The following is an 18,543-nucleotide window of genomic DNA, read 5'->3' on the forward strand; positions in this document are numbered from 1 at the left end:
CTTCATGTCCTAAAAATGTCTCACTTTGTAAGGCTGGGACTCTTTAAGCAAATATGAGGGCTATTTTCTGGGTGGTGGTGGGCAGAGGGGTTTGTAAGCACTGGCTTCATAAGAACCAGCAACGGTTGATCTTAATGTGGCTTGCTCTTCCTTGCTACATTAACAACCGTCTTATATATGATACTTCATGTAAGCCATTGGTTGTACAGTCAATGTGGCCAATTATGTCCTGGTATAAAAAGGAAGGCAGATTCTTACTGAATATAGTACAAGTTTCTGTATTTTGGAGAGTAAAGGAAAATCAGATATTTAAAAATTTTCAGATTTCAAAAGCAGAATGGATTACATATGGGTTATAATTTAAGAAACAGCTTCCTTTTATGTCCCCAGAATAGAACACTAAAACAATATCAATAATATTCCAATTTCCAGTATCCTTATGCTCTGGCTACATTATTCATAACTTTATGACGAACCAAACAACAACAATAAAATTTTCTTTTTCAACTTCCTTCACTCTATAAAGTGAATTCTTGTTCTGCTGAATCTCGAGTTAGAAGTCTCATGAAGTCATCTACTCGTTGACCTAAATACAGTGCTAGACATCCTGACTCAGGTGTGGTCTGAAACATGTCTAAGCAATGTCCACACAGCTTTGAAGTGTTAGTAGTTTAAAGTACTGGTTTAATCCTTTTCCAGGAGGCTTTGTGACCATCCTTTGTTGAAGACAAGTGATCTTTTGCTTAGAGGTGAACCCTCAAGCCAGCATCAGAGTAAAACCAAAATGATCTGTAAAAGTCAGAGAATTCAAATGACTGTGGTTAGTTTATTTCTGAGAACATTTAATTGTGAAAGTTTTGAAGAGGGTCATAATAAGATTAAGGCAACTGACAGGAAAATTTGGGTATTCCTGTGTCATGCAGAGCAAATATAATAAATTTGTAAAAACATTTTTAAAATATCTCTAAGGACAGTCACTAAGCCTGTTTTCAAAGAAATCAGTAAATGTTACATCTGATTTACAAAAATAAAATGAACATAATTTACAATGAGACATGACATAATAATACTAAGATACAACATTTATATAAGTCAAGAATGGAATAAGCATAAGAAAAGAATATAAATAAAGAGAGTTGAAGAAGGAATTTGATATTTGTATTTTTTACTAACTGCATTAATAAGACCAAAATAATCCCTCAAAAAATTTACTAGTATAGAAAATGGCGTATGCAAATTAAAAGCAAGGCTGTGGCCAAGTCAGCATTCTGCATGACTGAAATTATGACTGATAGCATGCATTCCAGTTGTCTAATATGATGAAGCAAAGCACCACCAAGATCCTGAAAAATGGGCGGCAAGAACATTAGCAAATCCCCAAAGATTCCCCATAAAACATGCAGTTTCTAAAATATTTATACTATCACAACTTAACTATACAAATTAAACCTAAGGAAGGCTGAACATCTCTTCTGACTTGACAACTCTTTCCATGGAATTTACAATTGTAAGTAGACCAAATAAGCCTGTTTCAAGCACCTCTCTTTTTTTTTAAGGTGAAAGAAAGAGTCTTTGTGATTTTCTTAGGAACCCTCCAGAAAATCTCTAGGATATTTTAGAGGTAAAAGATATCCTGAAAATTTTATATATTGATTTCTTATAATTAGAATCTGACTTGGGGAAGGTAAAAGTTCAGAGGTTATCAGAAGAGATTTGGACTCTTGGTTAAGAGAAAGCAATGGATACCTGAGAAATGATATTTCATTACCTGTATAGTCAAAGTGGCAACAAAACACTTTTTAAATTTAACTAATTAATTAATTAATTTTAATTAGGTATATAAGAGAGCAGAATGCATTTTGATTCATTTTACACAATTGCAGCACAACTTTTCATTTCTCTGGTTGTACGTGATGTAGCGTCACACTATATGTGCAGTCATACATGTACCTAGGGTAATGATGTTCATATCATTCCACCATCTTTCCTGCCCCCATTCCTCCCTCCCCTTTGCCCAGTCAAAGTTCCTCCATTTTTCCCATGCCCCGCTAATCAGAGAGAACATTTGGCGTTTGTGTTTTTGGGATTGGCTTATTTTGCTTAGCATGATATTCTCCAGCTCCATCCATTTACCTGCAAATGCCATTATTTTATTCTCTTTTAATGCTGAGTCATATTCCATTGTGTATGTATACCACAGTTTCTTTATCTATTCATCTATTGAAGGGCATCTAGCTTAATTCCAGTTTAGCTATTGTGAATTGAGCTGATATGAACATTGATGTGGCTGTATTACTATAGTAGCTGATTTTAAGTCTTTTGGGTATAGACCTAGGAGTGGGATAACTGGGTCAAATGGTCATTCCATTCCAAGTTTTCTTTTTCTTTTTCTTAATATTTTTTAGTTGTTGATGGACCTTTATTTTATTTATTTGTATGAGGTGCTGAGAATGGAACCCAGTGCCTCACACATGCTAGGCAAGCACACTACCACTGAGCCACGATCCCAGCCAGCTACCCCCATTCCAAGTTTTCTAAGGAATCTCCATACTGCTTTCCAGATTGGTTGGACTGATTTGCACTTCCTTCAATAATGTGTGAGTGTGCCTTTCCTCCCACATCCTCACCAACAGATTGTTGTCTGTATTCTTGATAACTGCCATTCTGAGTGGCATGAGATGAGATCTTAGAGTAGCTTTGATTTGCATTTCTCTAATTACTAGAGATGCTGAACATTTTTTCATATATTTGTTGATTGAATGTGTATCTTCTGAGAAGTGCCTGTTCAGCTCTTTAGCCCATTTATTGATTGGGTTTTTTGTTTTTTGTGTGTGTGTGTTCGTTTTGCTGCATATGAATTTTGGCAACAAAACATTTAAAAATGAATGTAGAGGGGGCTGGGGTTGTGGCTCAATGGTAGAGCACATGCTACCATGTATGAGGCACTGGGTTTGATTCTCTGCACTGCTTATAAATAAATAAATAAAATAAAGGTCCATTGACAACTAAAAAATGTTTTAAAAAATGGATGTAAAAAGTAACCTGCTTTCAGGGCTGAGGGTTATAGCTAAAAACAAAAACAAAAACAAAAAACCTCTTTTGCAAGAGTGGAACCACTGTAAAGAAGCACATACATTAAAATGGCCAAAACATAGCTTCTCTATAAATATAAAAATAAGAAGCAGAAGTATATATACTTAAAATTATACTTAAGTAGCCAATGTTTCAGTATTTTCTCTTAGAAATTATCTTGGTATCTTATGATTGTACAATATCAGTTCAAGGATTTAAATTATCTTCAATCTGAGATTATAAAATACAATTGTGGTCATACATTCCTGTAATTCCAGCTACTCAGGAGGCTGAGGCAGGAGGATTGCAAGTTCAATACCAGCCTCATCAATTTAATCAATATGCCATCTCAAAATTAAATAATAATAGTTTTTAAAAGGCTAGGGATGTAGCTCAGTGGTAGAGTGCCTTGGGTTCAATCCCCCAATCCCAAGTACTGGGGTGTGGGGTGGAATTATATATAATGATTTTCTATTTTCTTCTCTGTTTTTACATGCATTTTCTATTTTTATTTAAAATGATCATATATAATAAAAAGGCATTTAAAAATTCTAGAGAATGAAAGTTTGAAATAAGTTAAGGCATTTCTGAAGAGTCCTATGCACAAGAGAATTCCTTTACTAACTATAAAATGTCATTATTAATTAAAGCACATCCTCTGAAGACCTACATTGGGCTATGTTTCATTAACTCTATGAATTATTTTCTATATTTTGAAAAAAATGTATGTTTATTTATAAAGATATATTTATAAATTTTGTCTTTAATATATATTTATATATGATGTAGTTATTATATATATATTGCAGTGCTGGGGATCAAACTCAGGGCCTTTGATCTTACACTGAGGTATACCTTGAAAGTAATTTTTATATATTAAATTTAAGTAGATCCTGATAAGTTTTCATTGATCTATTTTTCTTCCATTACTCTGAATTATAATTTTAAATTGTTATAATTATTTAATATTTCTTTCTTTGTGACAAAGAGAAAGATGAAATGGTGAAATATTTTAATCTGAATTCTAAGTTCTTGAAAAAAGCTATAGTGGAATCTCTCCTGATTGTTGAATTAATGTTTTGAAGTATGCCTGTATGATTCTCTAGATTTACTCTTAGATTTCCAATCAGATATTGTTGCTTTCTTTCATGAAAAAGGAAATAAGTTATTGAAAGAAAAATCTAAAAGTCCTCAGTATTTATTGAGACCTTTTTCTTTTAAAATCAAAATTAGATTTTGATTTAATTGGAGGAAGCAGAACACATTTCCAATAGTTCCCATAGTGATGTTTGTACTTACAGAATCTGTGTAGACTGTTGCAGGACGTTGGCTGCTATATAGAAAAATCCTATTTTAAACCCAATTAATTATATATTTTGAGATCTATTTTCAAAATGAAAAGTGGAGTGGGATATAATTTAACAAATGAAAGCATGTTACTACTTATTTGTACCAGTGGAAATATGAAAAGAAAGAATGCAGTTTAAACTTGCCTTTACCTTTGGGGGACTTATTATTCCCAAATGGGTAAGTAGTTATATTTGTCTTCAATGAGTTTGATTACTTTTATTTTTCAGGTTGATGATTACCCAGAATTTTTGAGTTCACCTGATAGAGAAATCAACCAACACATTCGTATCATCTATTCTTCAACTGTTTTGAAAAAAGAGTGTGAAAAATCAAAAGGTGTCAGGAAATTCATAATTCCATTTCATCATGCCAATGCTAACAACAAAAAAGGTATGGAATATATTTCTCAAAATGATGTAAGATCAGTTTCTTTATGAGGTAGAAAAGCTACCCAATGTTCTCTAAATAGAAGATGAACTGACCAATCCATTATCAGCAGCTCAGTGGCTGGGCACAATTTGCAATAAATTTAGGGTATATGGAAAGGAAGGAAAGCTTGGAGGGAGAAAGAAAATAAGGCAGGACAAAAGGATAAAGGAGGAAAGAGAACTATATTCAGTAAGTTTTTGCTTTTTATTTATTTATTTATTTATTTATTTATTTATTAGTTTTAGGTAGACACAATATCTTTATTTTTTATTTTTATGTGGTGCTGAGGATCGAACCCAGTGCCTTATGCATGCTAAGTGTGCACTCTACCACTGAGCCACATCCCTAGCCCCAACTTTTTGCTTTTGTTTGTTTGTTTTAAAGAATGAGTTATAATTTAGATTCAATTTGGTCAGTTCTTATTTAATTTTAATAATCATATTGACATCTACAGATTTCAACAACAACAAACCTGGTAAAGAAGTACAGTGAGAAACCTGAAGGAATGTGAACTTTCCTCTAGGATACTCCTTGATAGTTGCCTCTACAGCCAGCAAGGAAAGCCATGAGGTCCTGCCCAAATAGTTATGGCTATCAAGAGCACTTATTTTTCATTCAGAAATATTTGTTAGGAATCTTCACTATCAAGGAAAACCAGAGCTGAATAGTAGTTAAGATGGTAAAAACAGATTTTACTCAGGACTACTGAAATAGGGAAAAAGAGACCTTAGTATATATAACTCTACAGTTTAGCTAAAACTGAACAATGCAGAGAATATAGAAGTCTAAAAGTTGAGGCCTAGTTGAAAAGCTTAGAAGAATCTGAGGAGCGTTTGGTTAAGGAAAGAATCTTTGTCACCACCCAACAATTATAATACATGACTAGATCAATCTTGTTCTTAAAGAACTCAGTATCTGTGGCTGGTGATTTTCCTGTTGTGCCCAAAGACAGCTGGAAGGTCCATGGTGCGGTGGGGAGAGAAGGGGAGGACAAGGAGTCAGGGCTCCTGGCATTCATCTGATGCTACTAGAACTGCCATCCTTTATGTTTCACATTTGGGGCTTTTCTTGTGAAGAAGTTTAAAAACTCCAAGAAAAAGTGGATAAATGTAGAATATAATATATAGTGCAATAACAGTGTTTGTTTTCATGGTCTTCAAAGAGAGAGAGAGAGAGAGAGAGAGAGAGAGAGTGATACAATAAGAATTGTGTATTTGGTATTTGCCCTCTGTTCCTGATACAGAGCTTTGAAGATCCTTGCAATTTCCCAAGTAATGGGCCTGACTGGAATACTGTTACTCATAACAAACTCCTTTCAATGATACTTGAGTTCAAGTTAATGAAGTGGCACTTGGTTAGCTTCTTGGTAGCTTCAGGATTGAGGCTGGTTGTCTGAGGAACTAACTATGTGATTAGAGAATTGGAATTTTCAGTCCTTTTCCACCTCCACTCCAACCCTGACCTCCAGTGAGGTGAGAAGGTCTGGAGACTGAGTTAATCATCAATGGCCAATGATTTAATAAATCACTGCCTACCTAATGAAATTTCCACTAAAAAACTCATGAATGATGGGGTTTGGAAAGCCAACTGGGTTTGGAGAGCTTCCAGGTTGGTGACACATGGAAGTCATTGAGAGGGGTGTGCTGGGAGAAGGCAGGGAGGCTTTGAACCCCCACCCCCAACATGTTGCCCTGTGTATCTCTTCCATTTGGCTGCTTGGGATTTGCATCTTTCCTAATAAACTGGTAATAGTAAGTAAAGCACTTTCTTGAGTTTCATGAAATGTTTTTGCAAATTATTGAACCTGAGGTGGAGGGTTGCATGGGGAAAGAAAGACTTTTTCTCTACTCTCTGTGGTTGGCTTTAAGAATCAACAAGAGGCAGATTAACAGGAGAAAAACATGCAAGTTTAATTTGATGTTAATCATTTTACATGGTAATGGAAGATTCATAGAAGAGAAATGGAGACCCCCAAAAGAAGACAGACCTAAAAGCTTATATACTATCTTGACGAAGAATGATAAATTGGGGAACTGTGAAAAGACAAATCAAAGGGGTTTTATTTAGCTAGGTGCTGTTGTAAGAGGAAAGTGACCAGAAAATATATAGGGGAATCTAATGAAAGATAAAAGGTTATTTTACTAAGTTTGTGCAGATTCTTCTTAGTGTCAGCTCCCTATCTCTAGGGATAAGAGTGTTCTTTTCTAGGTATGGGGTAGGGTAGCAAGGTTAAATTTTTTTCGTGTGAAATTTATATCCCAACTTTAAAGTAGGTCAGTGACCCCTTTGCACATCTGCTATTTTTCAAGTACTATCTGGTCAAAATGGCCAATATGCTAATGTGGATTATTTAGAAATGGCTTACTCTGGCCCTCTTCAGGGGGGAACACCCGTCTTTTGTGACTGAGTCCTTAACCTATCTGGTGTATGCTAATTCCAGATAATTAGTGTCAGAACTGAATTGGATTATAGGACCACCATTTGGTGTTCAGAGAATTGAAGGATTGGTTTTTGGGTGAAGGAAAACAACCTCACTAATTTGATGTCAAAGTGTTGTGAATAAAAATAGTCAGATATTTAGAGATAAAGATATATAGATATAGATGTACCTAGAAATATATGAGAGTCCTTTAAGGTATCTACCCCTATGACTGGGAATTAGTGAAAAGCAGAGAAACAGAGCATGAACTTGGACTTGGCTAAGCCAGGTTTAAATCCTGGTTCTTACATCTCTTGACTGTGATCTTCTACAAATCACTTAAACTTTTGAACCTCAATTTCCTCATCTCTGTAGTCACTGTATTACCTGGAATGTTATGGCCAGGATTGGGCACACAGCTGGATGGTTGACTTAAGGGAGTCTGCCATCAGGATTGATTCCTTTGCATAGAAGAATGGAAGAATAAAGGTCCATGGGGGCACATGGATAAGCCCTTCTACTTCTGGTGTCTAGCCAGTGTAGACAGACTAGCCTTTATTAGTCTTTCATTGTTCACTAGACTTCACTTCTGGTCAAACTCAGAGCCTCTTGGATTATTGAAGAGCTACAAAATGTGGGCAGATTTTATTTGTATACTTTCATGGCTAAGCACTTCTCCACACTGACATGCTAGGGCATGGAAACTGTTTGTAAAAGTTGTTGTAATTAGTAGGCTTATCAAATCCCTGGTTGCTTACCAGGTCTCTTGTTGCACTAATTAGGGTGTGCAACTGGTGTTAGTTGCCTTAAATGCATATTTATCCTTGTTCACAAGCATAATTATTCTTGGCTTTCCCCCCCAACATATATAGGAACATCAAAATACATGTTGAAAGAATACAGTACAATATATATAGGTTTTATGAAATTTAAATTCCTAGAAACCTTGCAAATGATGTTAAAGCAATGAATAATTTATCTTATGTACATACATAGATCACACCTTTTGTTACCTCTTCTTTACTTTCATACTCAAAAGCACCATCTGATACTTTTGTGCAGGAGCTTTTGAAACACAAAACTATCATGATCACATGGAGCCATAGCACATATTAGAAGAAGAAAAAAAAAAACAACTTCTCCCATCATTCCAGTAGTGATGTGTGCTATATTTTGTTTTCCTCAAAAATCTTGGTTCTTTGGTTTAGATATTGCATAGGACCCCATGGTTCACCCTCTAGACATTTTGTAATATGTGATCCTCAAGCAAGATACAGATATTTTATTGTTATTACCAAAATCCTTAATGTTAATAAGGATGATATCATGCCTAGAAAAGCACCAAGCATTAACTACTGAGTATTTAAATAAAGATAATTATTAAGACTGACTCCAAGCCTCTTGGGTGAAAGCCTAGGGAATATTTTTGTCATATGGCAGAAGTGTCCACACACCAGTCAACTCAATCATCTGAACAAAGTAAGTTCAAAATTGCAAGTCATTTGTAGTAGCAATACTTAGTTTAAATGATCACATTTTCACAGGATTCCCAATTAGGTCCAACTTTTTCAGAAATATAGAGAAAAGGAAGTTTTTTTTTTTAGTAAACATGTGTTCTTATATGGGGTATGGTTAGCACTTTGAATCATACTTTTTACATTTTATGAAAGAGGTGGTTTTTAAACTCCATTGATCAGCTTTTACTGTAACAAACACCTGATATAAATCAGCAGGAGGAAAGATTTATTTTGGCTCACAGTTTTGGAGGTTTCAGCTATGGACAGTTGACACTGTTGCTTATGGGCCTGTGACAAGATAGCATGTCATGGAGGGGAGCACATAGTAAAACAAGCTGCTTACCTCATGGTGGTAAAGAGGAAGAAAGAGGCTGGAGTTCCAATATTCTCTTCAAGGACATGTCCTTGATGTCTAATGTCCTACTATTAGCCCCACATTTCAAATGTTCCACCACCTTCCAATAGTGCCATGAGCTGGGGATGCATCCTTTAACACAGTGAGCCATTGGGAGACATTCCAGATCCAAACTATAGAAAACTTTAAATGGACAGTACTTACAGGAACAGAATGAAAATAGTGAGCTATATTAGTTGTTCAAGATCTTTCATAGATTGAGTTATTAAATACTCATTTCAGGTATATCTTAGAAATGTTTTATATCTAGCCTGATTATGTATAATACTGCTATCTGTGGCCACTGAGCACTTGAAATGTGACCAGTTCTACTGAGCTAACCCTAACCCTAACCCAACATGAAGCTCTCTCTTCATATTGTTGTTTCCTCTGCTGTACAGAAGATTTTTAATTTGATGTCATACCATTTTTCCATTCTTGGTATTATTTCCTGAGATACAGGAGTTCTATTCAGGATGTGCCCTAATTTTGCAAATTAAGATACTGAGGCTAGAGCAACAAAGTAAATTTAAAGTTCACATAGGCAATTATGGGAAAGGTCTGAATTTGAGCACATTTTAATGTCAGAGCTGAAGGTTTTTTGCTCTATCATGGTGCCCAACTATATTCTTGGACAACTTGCAAGTTTTGATGAGGATTTATGAATAGTCACCAAATCAAGACATGTGGCTAGGTTTTCTTTGTAAATCCAATCAACTTGTTTAATTAATAATCAAATGCCTTTTTAATTTTTTTAAGTCAAGGAAGAGAAAAATGGCCTTATATTTTGGAGAAGCAAAAAATGTAGAAGTCTGAATGAATCCTCTCTCAGGTGAGATTGTTGTTTAGAGTATGTTTTTAACTTGCTAGTCAAAAGTTATTTCATATTGCAATTTGTTTTTCTTTTTGTTTTTTCTCTAATGGCTTTGAACTGAGTTCTATATATCTCATACGTGTAATGATGAGGAAGGTATTTTGAGAGAACTTTCTCCTGAATTCAAATGCAAAAGAATATTTTTTTCTAATTTCCATGGACTATATAAAGGTCTATAATATAAATAAATAATTAATTAAAACTGAATTTAAAAACACTGATTGAGTTCTGGGTCTGTGCAGGATACAATGTTAGGCTCTATGATGAGTACATGGATGAGTAAAGTATAATTTCTATCCTTCAGAAATGAACCCTAACCAGGATGTAACATTTGCACAAATATAATACAACATAAACATGCTAAGGGTCCTAAAAGAGTTGGAAGCAGTGTCAAAGAGATTTAAAGAGGGTAAAGATTATATTCAGTTTGGAGAGAAGTCAGAATGTCAGATGATAGTTTGTAAAGGGGTAGTGTACATGGAATGGGACACAGCAAATGGTGGGAATAGTGTAAACTAAGATAAAGGAAGGTAAAAATGGAAAACATATCAGGAACAGTAAGCAGTCTAGAAGTCTTTGAAAAGTGCAACTGCGCCCATACTTCAGAGGTTCTTAAAAGGCCTGATGAAGATTTTACATTTCATTTCATAGAAATTGAGAAAACTATTCAAAGTACAACCAGGAGGGTATAATAGAAATCATTACTATAGAAAAAATAATCTAACAATTGTGCTTAAAATGAATTTGAAGCAAGGAAAGATCAAAGACTGGTGGGAAGTAGTGAGAACTAGAACTGGGGTGGAGGTAGCAAGAATAAAGAAAAAGGGATGGAAGGAACATTTCAAAGGCAGAATCTACAAGACTGCACTTGATTGAAAAATGGGAGAGATGGAGAGAGAAACCACTGCGGTTTGCAGCTGGGGTGACTGAATGGTGATGCCTTGCAAAGAAATAAGAATGCAGAGGGATCAGGCCCAAGGTCTGGTTTAGACAGTAAGCCTGAGATCCTAGAGGGTGTCCTCTGGTGGAGAAGTTCATCTGAAGTTAAAATTTCAGTCTGTAATGAGAGAGAGAAATCTGGGTATAAAGAGATTCCCAAGTTGCATAACTTCAAGAATGATACTATTATATAATTATGAATCTAGACATTAGAAAAAAGAGGAGAGCATAAGATTCTGAGAGCTGTCTGTCATGGGATTTGTAGGCATGGAGAAAGTGAGTTTAATTTGGGGTCCTGAAAGAGAGACATGGCAAGGAGAGAGATCCATGTTAGGAAAGCACTGCAAAATGCTGTACAGTAAAAGTGAAGTTCTGCCTGGGGAGTCTTCACAAGCCTGTGGTGACCATGCTGCGTGCTGAGGTTGCTAGAAAAAGCTTGCCTTTTCTCACTGCACTTTCAGTCACTGTTTGAACAAGAGGATCTATAAGTTCTCTTCTAATCCTAAATTATTATAACTTCTCTTCTCATGCATGAAAAATGGTTTGCAAATTTTTCCCCCTTACTGGAACACATCACCATTTTTCTTTATAGAATTTTAACCTCAAATGCTTTATTTGGGGTCTGGGAGTCAAGCACAGTGGCATGTTACTATAGTTCAAGCTACTTAGGAGGCTGAAGCAGGAGGATCATTTGAGTCTGGAAGTTCAAGACCACCCTGTGCAACAACATAGTAAAACCCCATCTCAAAAAGAAAAAAAAAACACAGTTATTTTGGGGCTGGGGGTTTAGCTCAGTGGTAGAATGCTTGTCTAGCATGTATAAGGCCCCTGAGTTTTATCCCCAGCACCGCTCCCACCCCCCACCCCCCAAAAAATATTTAATCTTAGAATCTTACAACTATTTTGGGCAAGACAACTGGTCGAAAATTGGCTACAATAACTGTAATTTTCCTAAAGGTGTTTAAAGAGTTAGTTATAGAAACATTCTCTGTGTTTCTGTCAGCTTTCTCAGGGCTTTGGAGGTTCTGATTATATAGAAACTAAAACATCAGAAAATCTTATTGGCTATGACAGAATTGACTCATAAATATTCTGCTAGCATTGCAAACCTCAAAACACACGTTATAAAGATAATGGTGGTATTAAGGAAGGGACAACAGCTAGTCTAACTGAACTCTTTATACTAAGATTTTCCAGTGGGGTGTTATTGGCATTTCGTGGTGCACCATTCATGGTCATGTGACGTGGTCCCACACATTGTGGGAATTAAGCTTCTCTGACTCTTGTCCACTAAATGCCAGTAATGCTGCCCATTTATGGTGGCAACTAAAGTCACCCCCATGCCTTTCCTGTGACTGCCCCTGCTAGCTCCAGCTCTCAACACACTGGTCAAGTGGTCAAGTTTGTTAACATTTCCTCCATCCTGCGCTCTTTCCCGCATCCCCATACTTTCTCTTGACTTCCTAGTCAATATCCTTGATGGTCCTGTAAGATTTTGTGCTAACTACACAGTATGAAAATATAATAATACAGATTTAAAATGGTTACCTCTCAGTGGGATTTCATTTTAACAGCCCTGCTGAGGTATAATTGACATATAATAAACTGTGTATACCTGTTTTGTCATATAAACCCAAGAAACTACCACCACAATCAATATCTCTATCTGTCCCTTCCCCTAACTGTGGTCTGGAAAACTTTTTCAAGACAATAACTAGGGCACTCGACCACTGAGCCACATCCCCAGCCCTATTTTGTATTTTATTTAAAGACAGGGTCTCACTGAGCTGTTTAGCGCCTCCCTGTTGCTAGGCTGGCTTTGAATGCAAGATTCTCCTGTCTCAGCCTCTCGAGCTGCTGGGATTACAGGCCTGCACCAAGCACACCAGGCTGCCTGATGTCTTTTGAAAGCTATTTTTGCATACTTTGTCCCGTTTTTGGTTGTTTCAGGTGGGAGTATTTTTTTTTTTTTTTGGCCCCTACTACTTCATCTTTGCTGGAAGCAGAGGAAAAACTAGTAGAATTTTAAGCTTACACTAGTATATATGGGGAAGAATTTGGACTAGTATTAGATACTTCCTGGAGCCCGGGATCATTCTGGAATTTCCATAAAAGAGGATCTTTGGGTAGCAATAGGGGAGATTAGGGAACTCATTTACTTAGACCATATGCTTATTTGGGGCGGCTCTTTTTCCCTCAGTGGTCACAACTACATTGCTTTTATGTAGTGTAGATATTTATTTGTCATGGTTCATTCTGGGGAGGACTGTTGGAGATCCTGGGGAGTAAGAGGCACTAAAGCCACACCCTCTTGGCTTCTGCCTTTAGGACTCTGCTCTTTCAGGCCAGTTTACCAAGTCAGTTCCTGACTGTTAATGAAGATAATCCTAAAGCTCAGAAAGACCCACTAATTATGAAAAATTCATGGATGCCTACTATTTTGCCTTTTACAAAAGACAAAACCACACACTTAAAAAAATTTCTTAACAATGTTAAATATCTAAAATAAGTTTAGTTTGAGAAGTCAATTGAATATAAGAGCTCATTTCCCCAAGCCTTCCTGCTGTTTGAGGCTAGAATGGTTATAGGGACTTGAATTTGCTTGTCAGTAAACCCGAATCTGGGACACCCAGTTTTTTCTTAAGTGTTGTAACTGCTTTGAGATTAGTCTACCCTCTTAACACATGCTGAGGAGGTAGCCCAGGTCATTTGAGGCCATGTGAGGAGGCAGCCCAGGTCATTTGGAGTGTGGAAATAAAGCCGACTTGGATTAATTGCAAAAGGCCACGGCTTCTTCAGGTCTAGATGATTCTGTTAACAAGCTACCAAGGTTTGGGAATTACTGGTGTAGATAATCTAAAATGACATCAATTTTCTCTTGGATTGTTGAGTTCTATACTCATAATGTATTTCTTTTCCATCCATTAAATTGTCTCTTTCCACTTCAGATATCCTGGTATAGGCCATGATAATCTGTCACCTGCACAACTGAACACATCTAACTACTCCTCCTTGGTACTACCCCACCTTTGCCTCACTATCTATTATCTACATTGAAAGCCAAAGTGATCTTTTAATAATGTCCATGATGGCATTCTATTACACAAAAAATAAAACATTGTACTGTCTAAACATCCCTGCAAGACCTAGTCTTGACACACTGCACCAGCTTCACCTCTCACTTAACACAAAGGCTAGAGCACAGCCCAAGCTCTGTCCTTTCCCCTTGGCCCACTTTCTTATCCTTCAGGTCTTAGCTTAAATGACCCCTTGTCCAAGAGGTTTTGCCTGATCACCTGGTCAAGAGTATACCACTATCTGACAAAAAATGTACAGCTTTCTTTATGTGAGTTTATTTCATAGTACTTTTGAAAACTGCAATTACATGTTTATTGTTGTCTGTCATCCCACTAGAATGTAAGCTCCATGAAAACAGGAACTTATATACTGTTGTTCACTGAAACATTCCTGGTGTTGACCTAGTGCCTGGGATATAATAGGTACTTAATGAATGAATGATCATGTTCTTTACAATCTAACCTGGCTTACCTTATATGGACTTGTAGGAATGTGATCTGGTCTAAATCCATGTAATAATGAATCATGTTTTGAAATACATGTTGATGTATTTTTACTGTTGTCCTCAAGGTTGTGATTTCTGAGCTTCTGGAAGAGGGCTCTGTCTAGTAGCAGGGCACTATGTGAAATTCTGAGCATGGCCTTCATGACTGGGAGAGTTAAGGGAGAGGCAGTTCCAGTGACAGCCATCCATGTGCTTCTGGACTCTATAGTTTTCACTGAATATTTTGACATATGGTTCCCAAATTTTCTAGAACACTGATACTGAGTCTCATTGTTTTTATCCACTTTAGAAAAATAAATGGTTTCTAATGAATGGTTGTAATAGTTGTTTTAGGTTATCATGGAAGTTAGAACTCTGTTAAAATTGTCAGAAACCTAGCTTCGGTTAAAAGAGGAATTTGCATCATTACCCTACCTACATGTATGCCTGCATGAATGGTGCGTCTTTATACCATGTACAACCAGAGAATTGAAATATTGCATTCCATTTGTATACGATGAATTGAAATGCATTTTGCTGTCATGTACAACAAAGTAGAATAAATAAAATTTTTTTTTTTTTTTATTTTTTTTTTTATTTTTTTTTTTTATTGATTGTTCAAAACATTACAGAGCTCAAGACATATCATCTTTCATACATTTGACTCAATTGGGTTTTGTACTCCCCAAATACATAATACAGACTCACTTCTGTTACATACTCACATTTTTACATAATGGCTTATTAGTGACTGTTGTATTCTGCTACCTTTCCTATCCCCTACTATCCCCCCTCCCCTCCCCTCCCCTCCCATCTTCCCTCTCTACCTCCTCTGCTGTTGTTCAATTCTTTCCCCCTTTTTTTTTTTTTTCCCCCCACCCCCTTGCCCCTCATAACCTCTAATAAAATTTTTTTTTAAAAAGAGGAATTTATTGGAATTTCTGGGGCAACTTCTGTGATTCAACACTCATTCAATAGTGGATGACTGATATATAGATAAATAGGGAAATAGATATACATGGAGGCCTATTGATCTAATCTGACATATTCTAATTATTGGGCTTTATGTTCAATTTTAGATGAACAATGGTGAATAAAATCAGCAAAGTTTAGAAACCAAACCATGGTGATGTAGGAATGGTAAGAATGAAACTGCATTAGGCACAGCTGGAACTAGGTGCTGAATGCACAGAGCTCTCTGTCTCTGTCTCCTCCTCTAATGTTTGTGTGTCAGCTTCATTTTCTCTCACTGAATCTCTTGTCCTCCATGGGTCAGACAAGTAAGTAACTACCTGTCTTAAGTTCTCCGCAGCTCCCACTATTAGACATAGGCCAACTCACATATTTTTATTTCTCAAAATTTTAAAATCCAGGAAGAGGTTTCTGACTATCCAGATTGAATAAATGACTCACTGTTTAAAAATATCCACCACAGAAAAGATATCAGGGTCTTTAAAAACATGGCAGCTTCTGTGTACCCCATGTGTGGAGTGGAGGAGTAGTTGCCAAGTAAAGCAGGTGGGGAAGGAGCTGCGTCTGCTAGCCTTTAGTTTCCTAGCACTGTCATCTCCACAATTAAACATCTGAATCAGAAGTCTAAGCAAAGGGCAGGTCGAGATAGAAAATACTAATTAGAGGACTAAAGGATGCTACCATGTGCAGAGCTTTGAAACACCTCTGAGGTGTAAAGCTTTAGACTTAATTATGAGAAGCTGCAGGTCATAAGGAGGATGCTGTTATCCTGGGACATGAGACCTACATTAATATGATTACTTTTCAAGGTAATAATAAACAGCAGGCCTCTAAACACCTAAGGGATAGAAAACAGACTTGTGATAAGATTAATATTTAGATCTCTCTTCAGGGGAGCTCTCCATCAGTGGATAGCGCCATGTATTCATATGGATTTTACAAAAGAAAACACAAGCAGGTTTTTCATCAAAATTGGTTTTTTTTAGGAGAGGTGTATCTTGTTTTTCTTAAGAATTCCCTAAAGCTAGGGGGCAGAGAGAAAAGAATAAACAAATTCTCCAATTCTTTATTAACTGAATCTCAGTTTGGTTGGGATGGTAATGTGCTCAGTTTAAAGCATTTGCCTTCCTAGACATCCTTGTTAGTGGAGATGGCCATGTGGGTAAGTTCTGTGTGATAACTATTAGCTGAAATTGTGTGTGAATTTTATATACATCATGTAGCTTACATTTTAAGGCCGACAATCCCAGATATACTCTCTAAATTCAGAAAGATAGGCCATATGACAAATGATTTCATGCGACGTAGTAACAGCAATATAAGTTTCTTCCTTCCTTCCTTCCTTCCTTCCTTCCTTCCTTCCTTCCTTCCTTCCTTCCTTTCTTTCTTTCTTTCTCTTTCTTTCTTTCTTTTGTACTGGGGATTGAACTCAGGGGCACTCAACCACTGAGCCACATCCCCAGCCCTATTTTGCATTTTATTTAGAGACAGGGTCTCACTGAGTTGCTTAGTGTCTTGGTTTGCTGAGGCGGGCTTTGAACTTTTGATCCTCCTGCCACAGCCTCCCGAGCTGCTGGGATTTTGGGTGTGCTACACGGTGCCCAGCTATAACTTTCTTATAGATGATTCTTTCAGTGTTTACTTTGGATATGAGTATTTTGTCTTTCCCAGACAAACAAAGCATCCTATCTCCTGTATTTAGGTCTTAGCTCCAGAGGCAGAGTAACTTGAACATTCCAAAAACAAAAATGAAAAAAACCCCTCTTTTTTTCTTATTATGTCTCTTGTACCTAAGTCAGTGCAGTAGGCATTACATAGTGTTCAACGGTGACTAGTGGAAATACATGGCAAGCTGATCCCTGTACTTAGTGTGTGCTGTACACCACACACCACAGAGGACCCTTGAGTGAACATTGATTAGCACATCTGATCTCCTCCCCCCACACCAAGTCAGGTGGCCTTGGTTCCTGCTGTCTGGCTTTCTGCCAGAGCACATTAGAGCACAGCCAGTCAGGCTGACCCTAAGATATCAGACTTCGTAAGTAGCACAAGTATCAGCTGTTTCCTCCACTAACAGATGGCAAAGTGCTGTTCTGAAGGCCAGAAGTTTTTCTAACTCAGCTACTTTCCTCTTTCCCAAGGCTTTACTGTAAACAAATTCTGTGTTAGCTGAGCAAACTTTAAAAAGCATGAAAAAATAACATAGGGCAGAAATCAATGAAATAAATAACAGTGGGAATAATAACATGAACAAGAAAAAAGATTGATACTTCATCGCCCTTTCTTTTTTGATAACCATAGTTCTTTTTCTTTTTTCGAATTATTCCTAGTAATTGCAACTACCCTGGACAAGAATGGGGATTTTCTTTCTTTTCTTTATATCACATTTCCATGATATCAGGGTAGTCAGTGTGCTGTGTACACTGTATGAGGGATCAATAATCATTTAGTGAGGGGATCAGGCTTTTTGGAGGAATCATTGCCAAGTATTTCTCCAAGCAGTTAGATAGTGTTTGCTTACTTGGGATCATGTTCACAGCAGTTATTTTAAACACCACTTTGGAGCTCAATGCTGTGCACAGAGCATTGAGTATTTACAGTATCTCTGGTATCACCTAAGAGAAATTGACTCAGACGACTTCGTAACTGCCATATATATGTTGTTATTAATTTAAAAATGGTTGCTGCCTGAATTTTAAGATTTTATTCTAGAAGGAATTGTTTTATTTTGTGTTACAGGTTTATTGAATTCACAAATGGGATTTAACTAAGATTATTTTAAATAGTAATCTCCTTTTTATAATTTAAGTGATTACCAAACATTCTCATGTATTCAGTATAGGGAAACTTCAAAATGATTAGGAATAATAGCCAAATTTAAGCGAGACTAAATTAATCAGAAATAAAGCTGAAACATCTCAAAATATAGATCAGTAAGTGATAGCATTCAATTTTTAAAACTGACTTAAGTGTGACTTTACCTGAAATTATAAAATGCATCAGATTAGTTATATT

General features: G+C 36.5%; 1 protein-coding gene and 1 long non-coding RNA gene across 2 annotated transcripts in view; one reads left to right on the top strand and one right to left on the bottom strand.

The window, feature by feature from the left end:
* Positions 1-18,543, top strand: part of C6H12orf56 (chromosome 6 C12orf56 homolog) — a 75,238-nt gene that overhangs the window by 15,152 nt on the left and 41,543 nt on the right. The window contains exons 2-3 of the mRNA XM_005328691.5: positions 4,650-4,812; positions 9,941-10,013. Coding sequence (XP_005328748.1) covers positions 4,650-4,812; positions 9,941-10,013 — 236 coding nt within the window. The remainder of the gene's footprint in view (positions 1-4,649; positions 4,813-9,940; positions 10,014-18,543) is intronic.
* LOC120888283 (uncharacterized) overlaps positions 1-18,543 on the bottom strand; it is a 112,044-nt gene that overhangs the window by 14,427 nt on the left and 79,074 nt on the right. The window lies entirely within an intron of this gene.

The sequence above is a fragment of the Ictidomys tridecemlineatus genome, chromosome 6 (genome assembly GCF_052094955.1).
Source record: "Ictidomys tridecemlineatus isolate mIctTri1 chromosome 6, mIctTri1.hap1, whole genome shotgun sequence".
NCBI lineage: Eukaryota > Metazoa > Chordata > Mammalia > Rodentia > Sciuridae > Ictidomys > Ictidomys tridecemlineatus.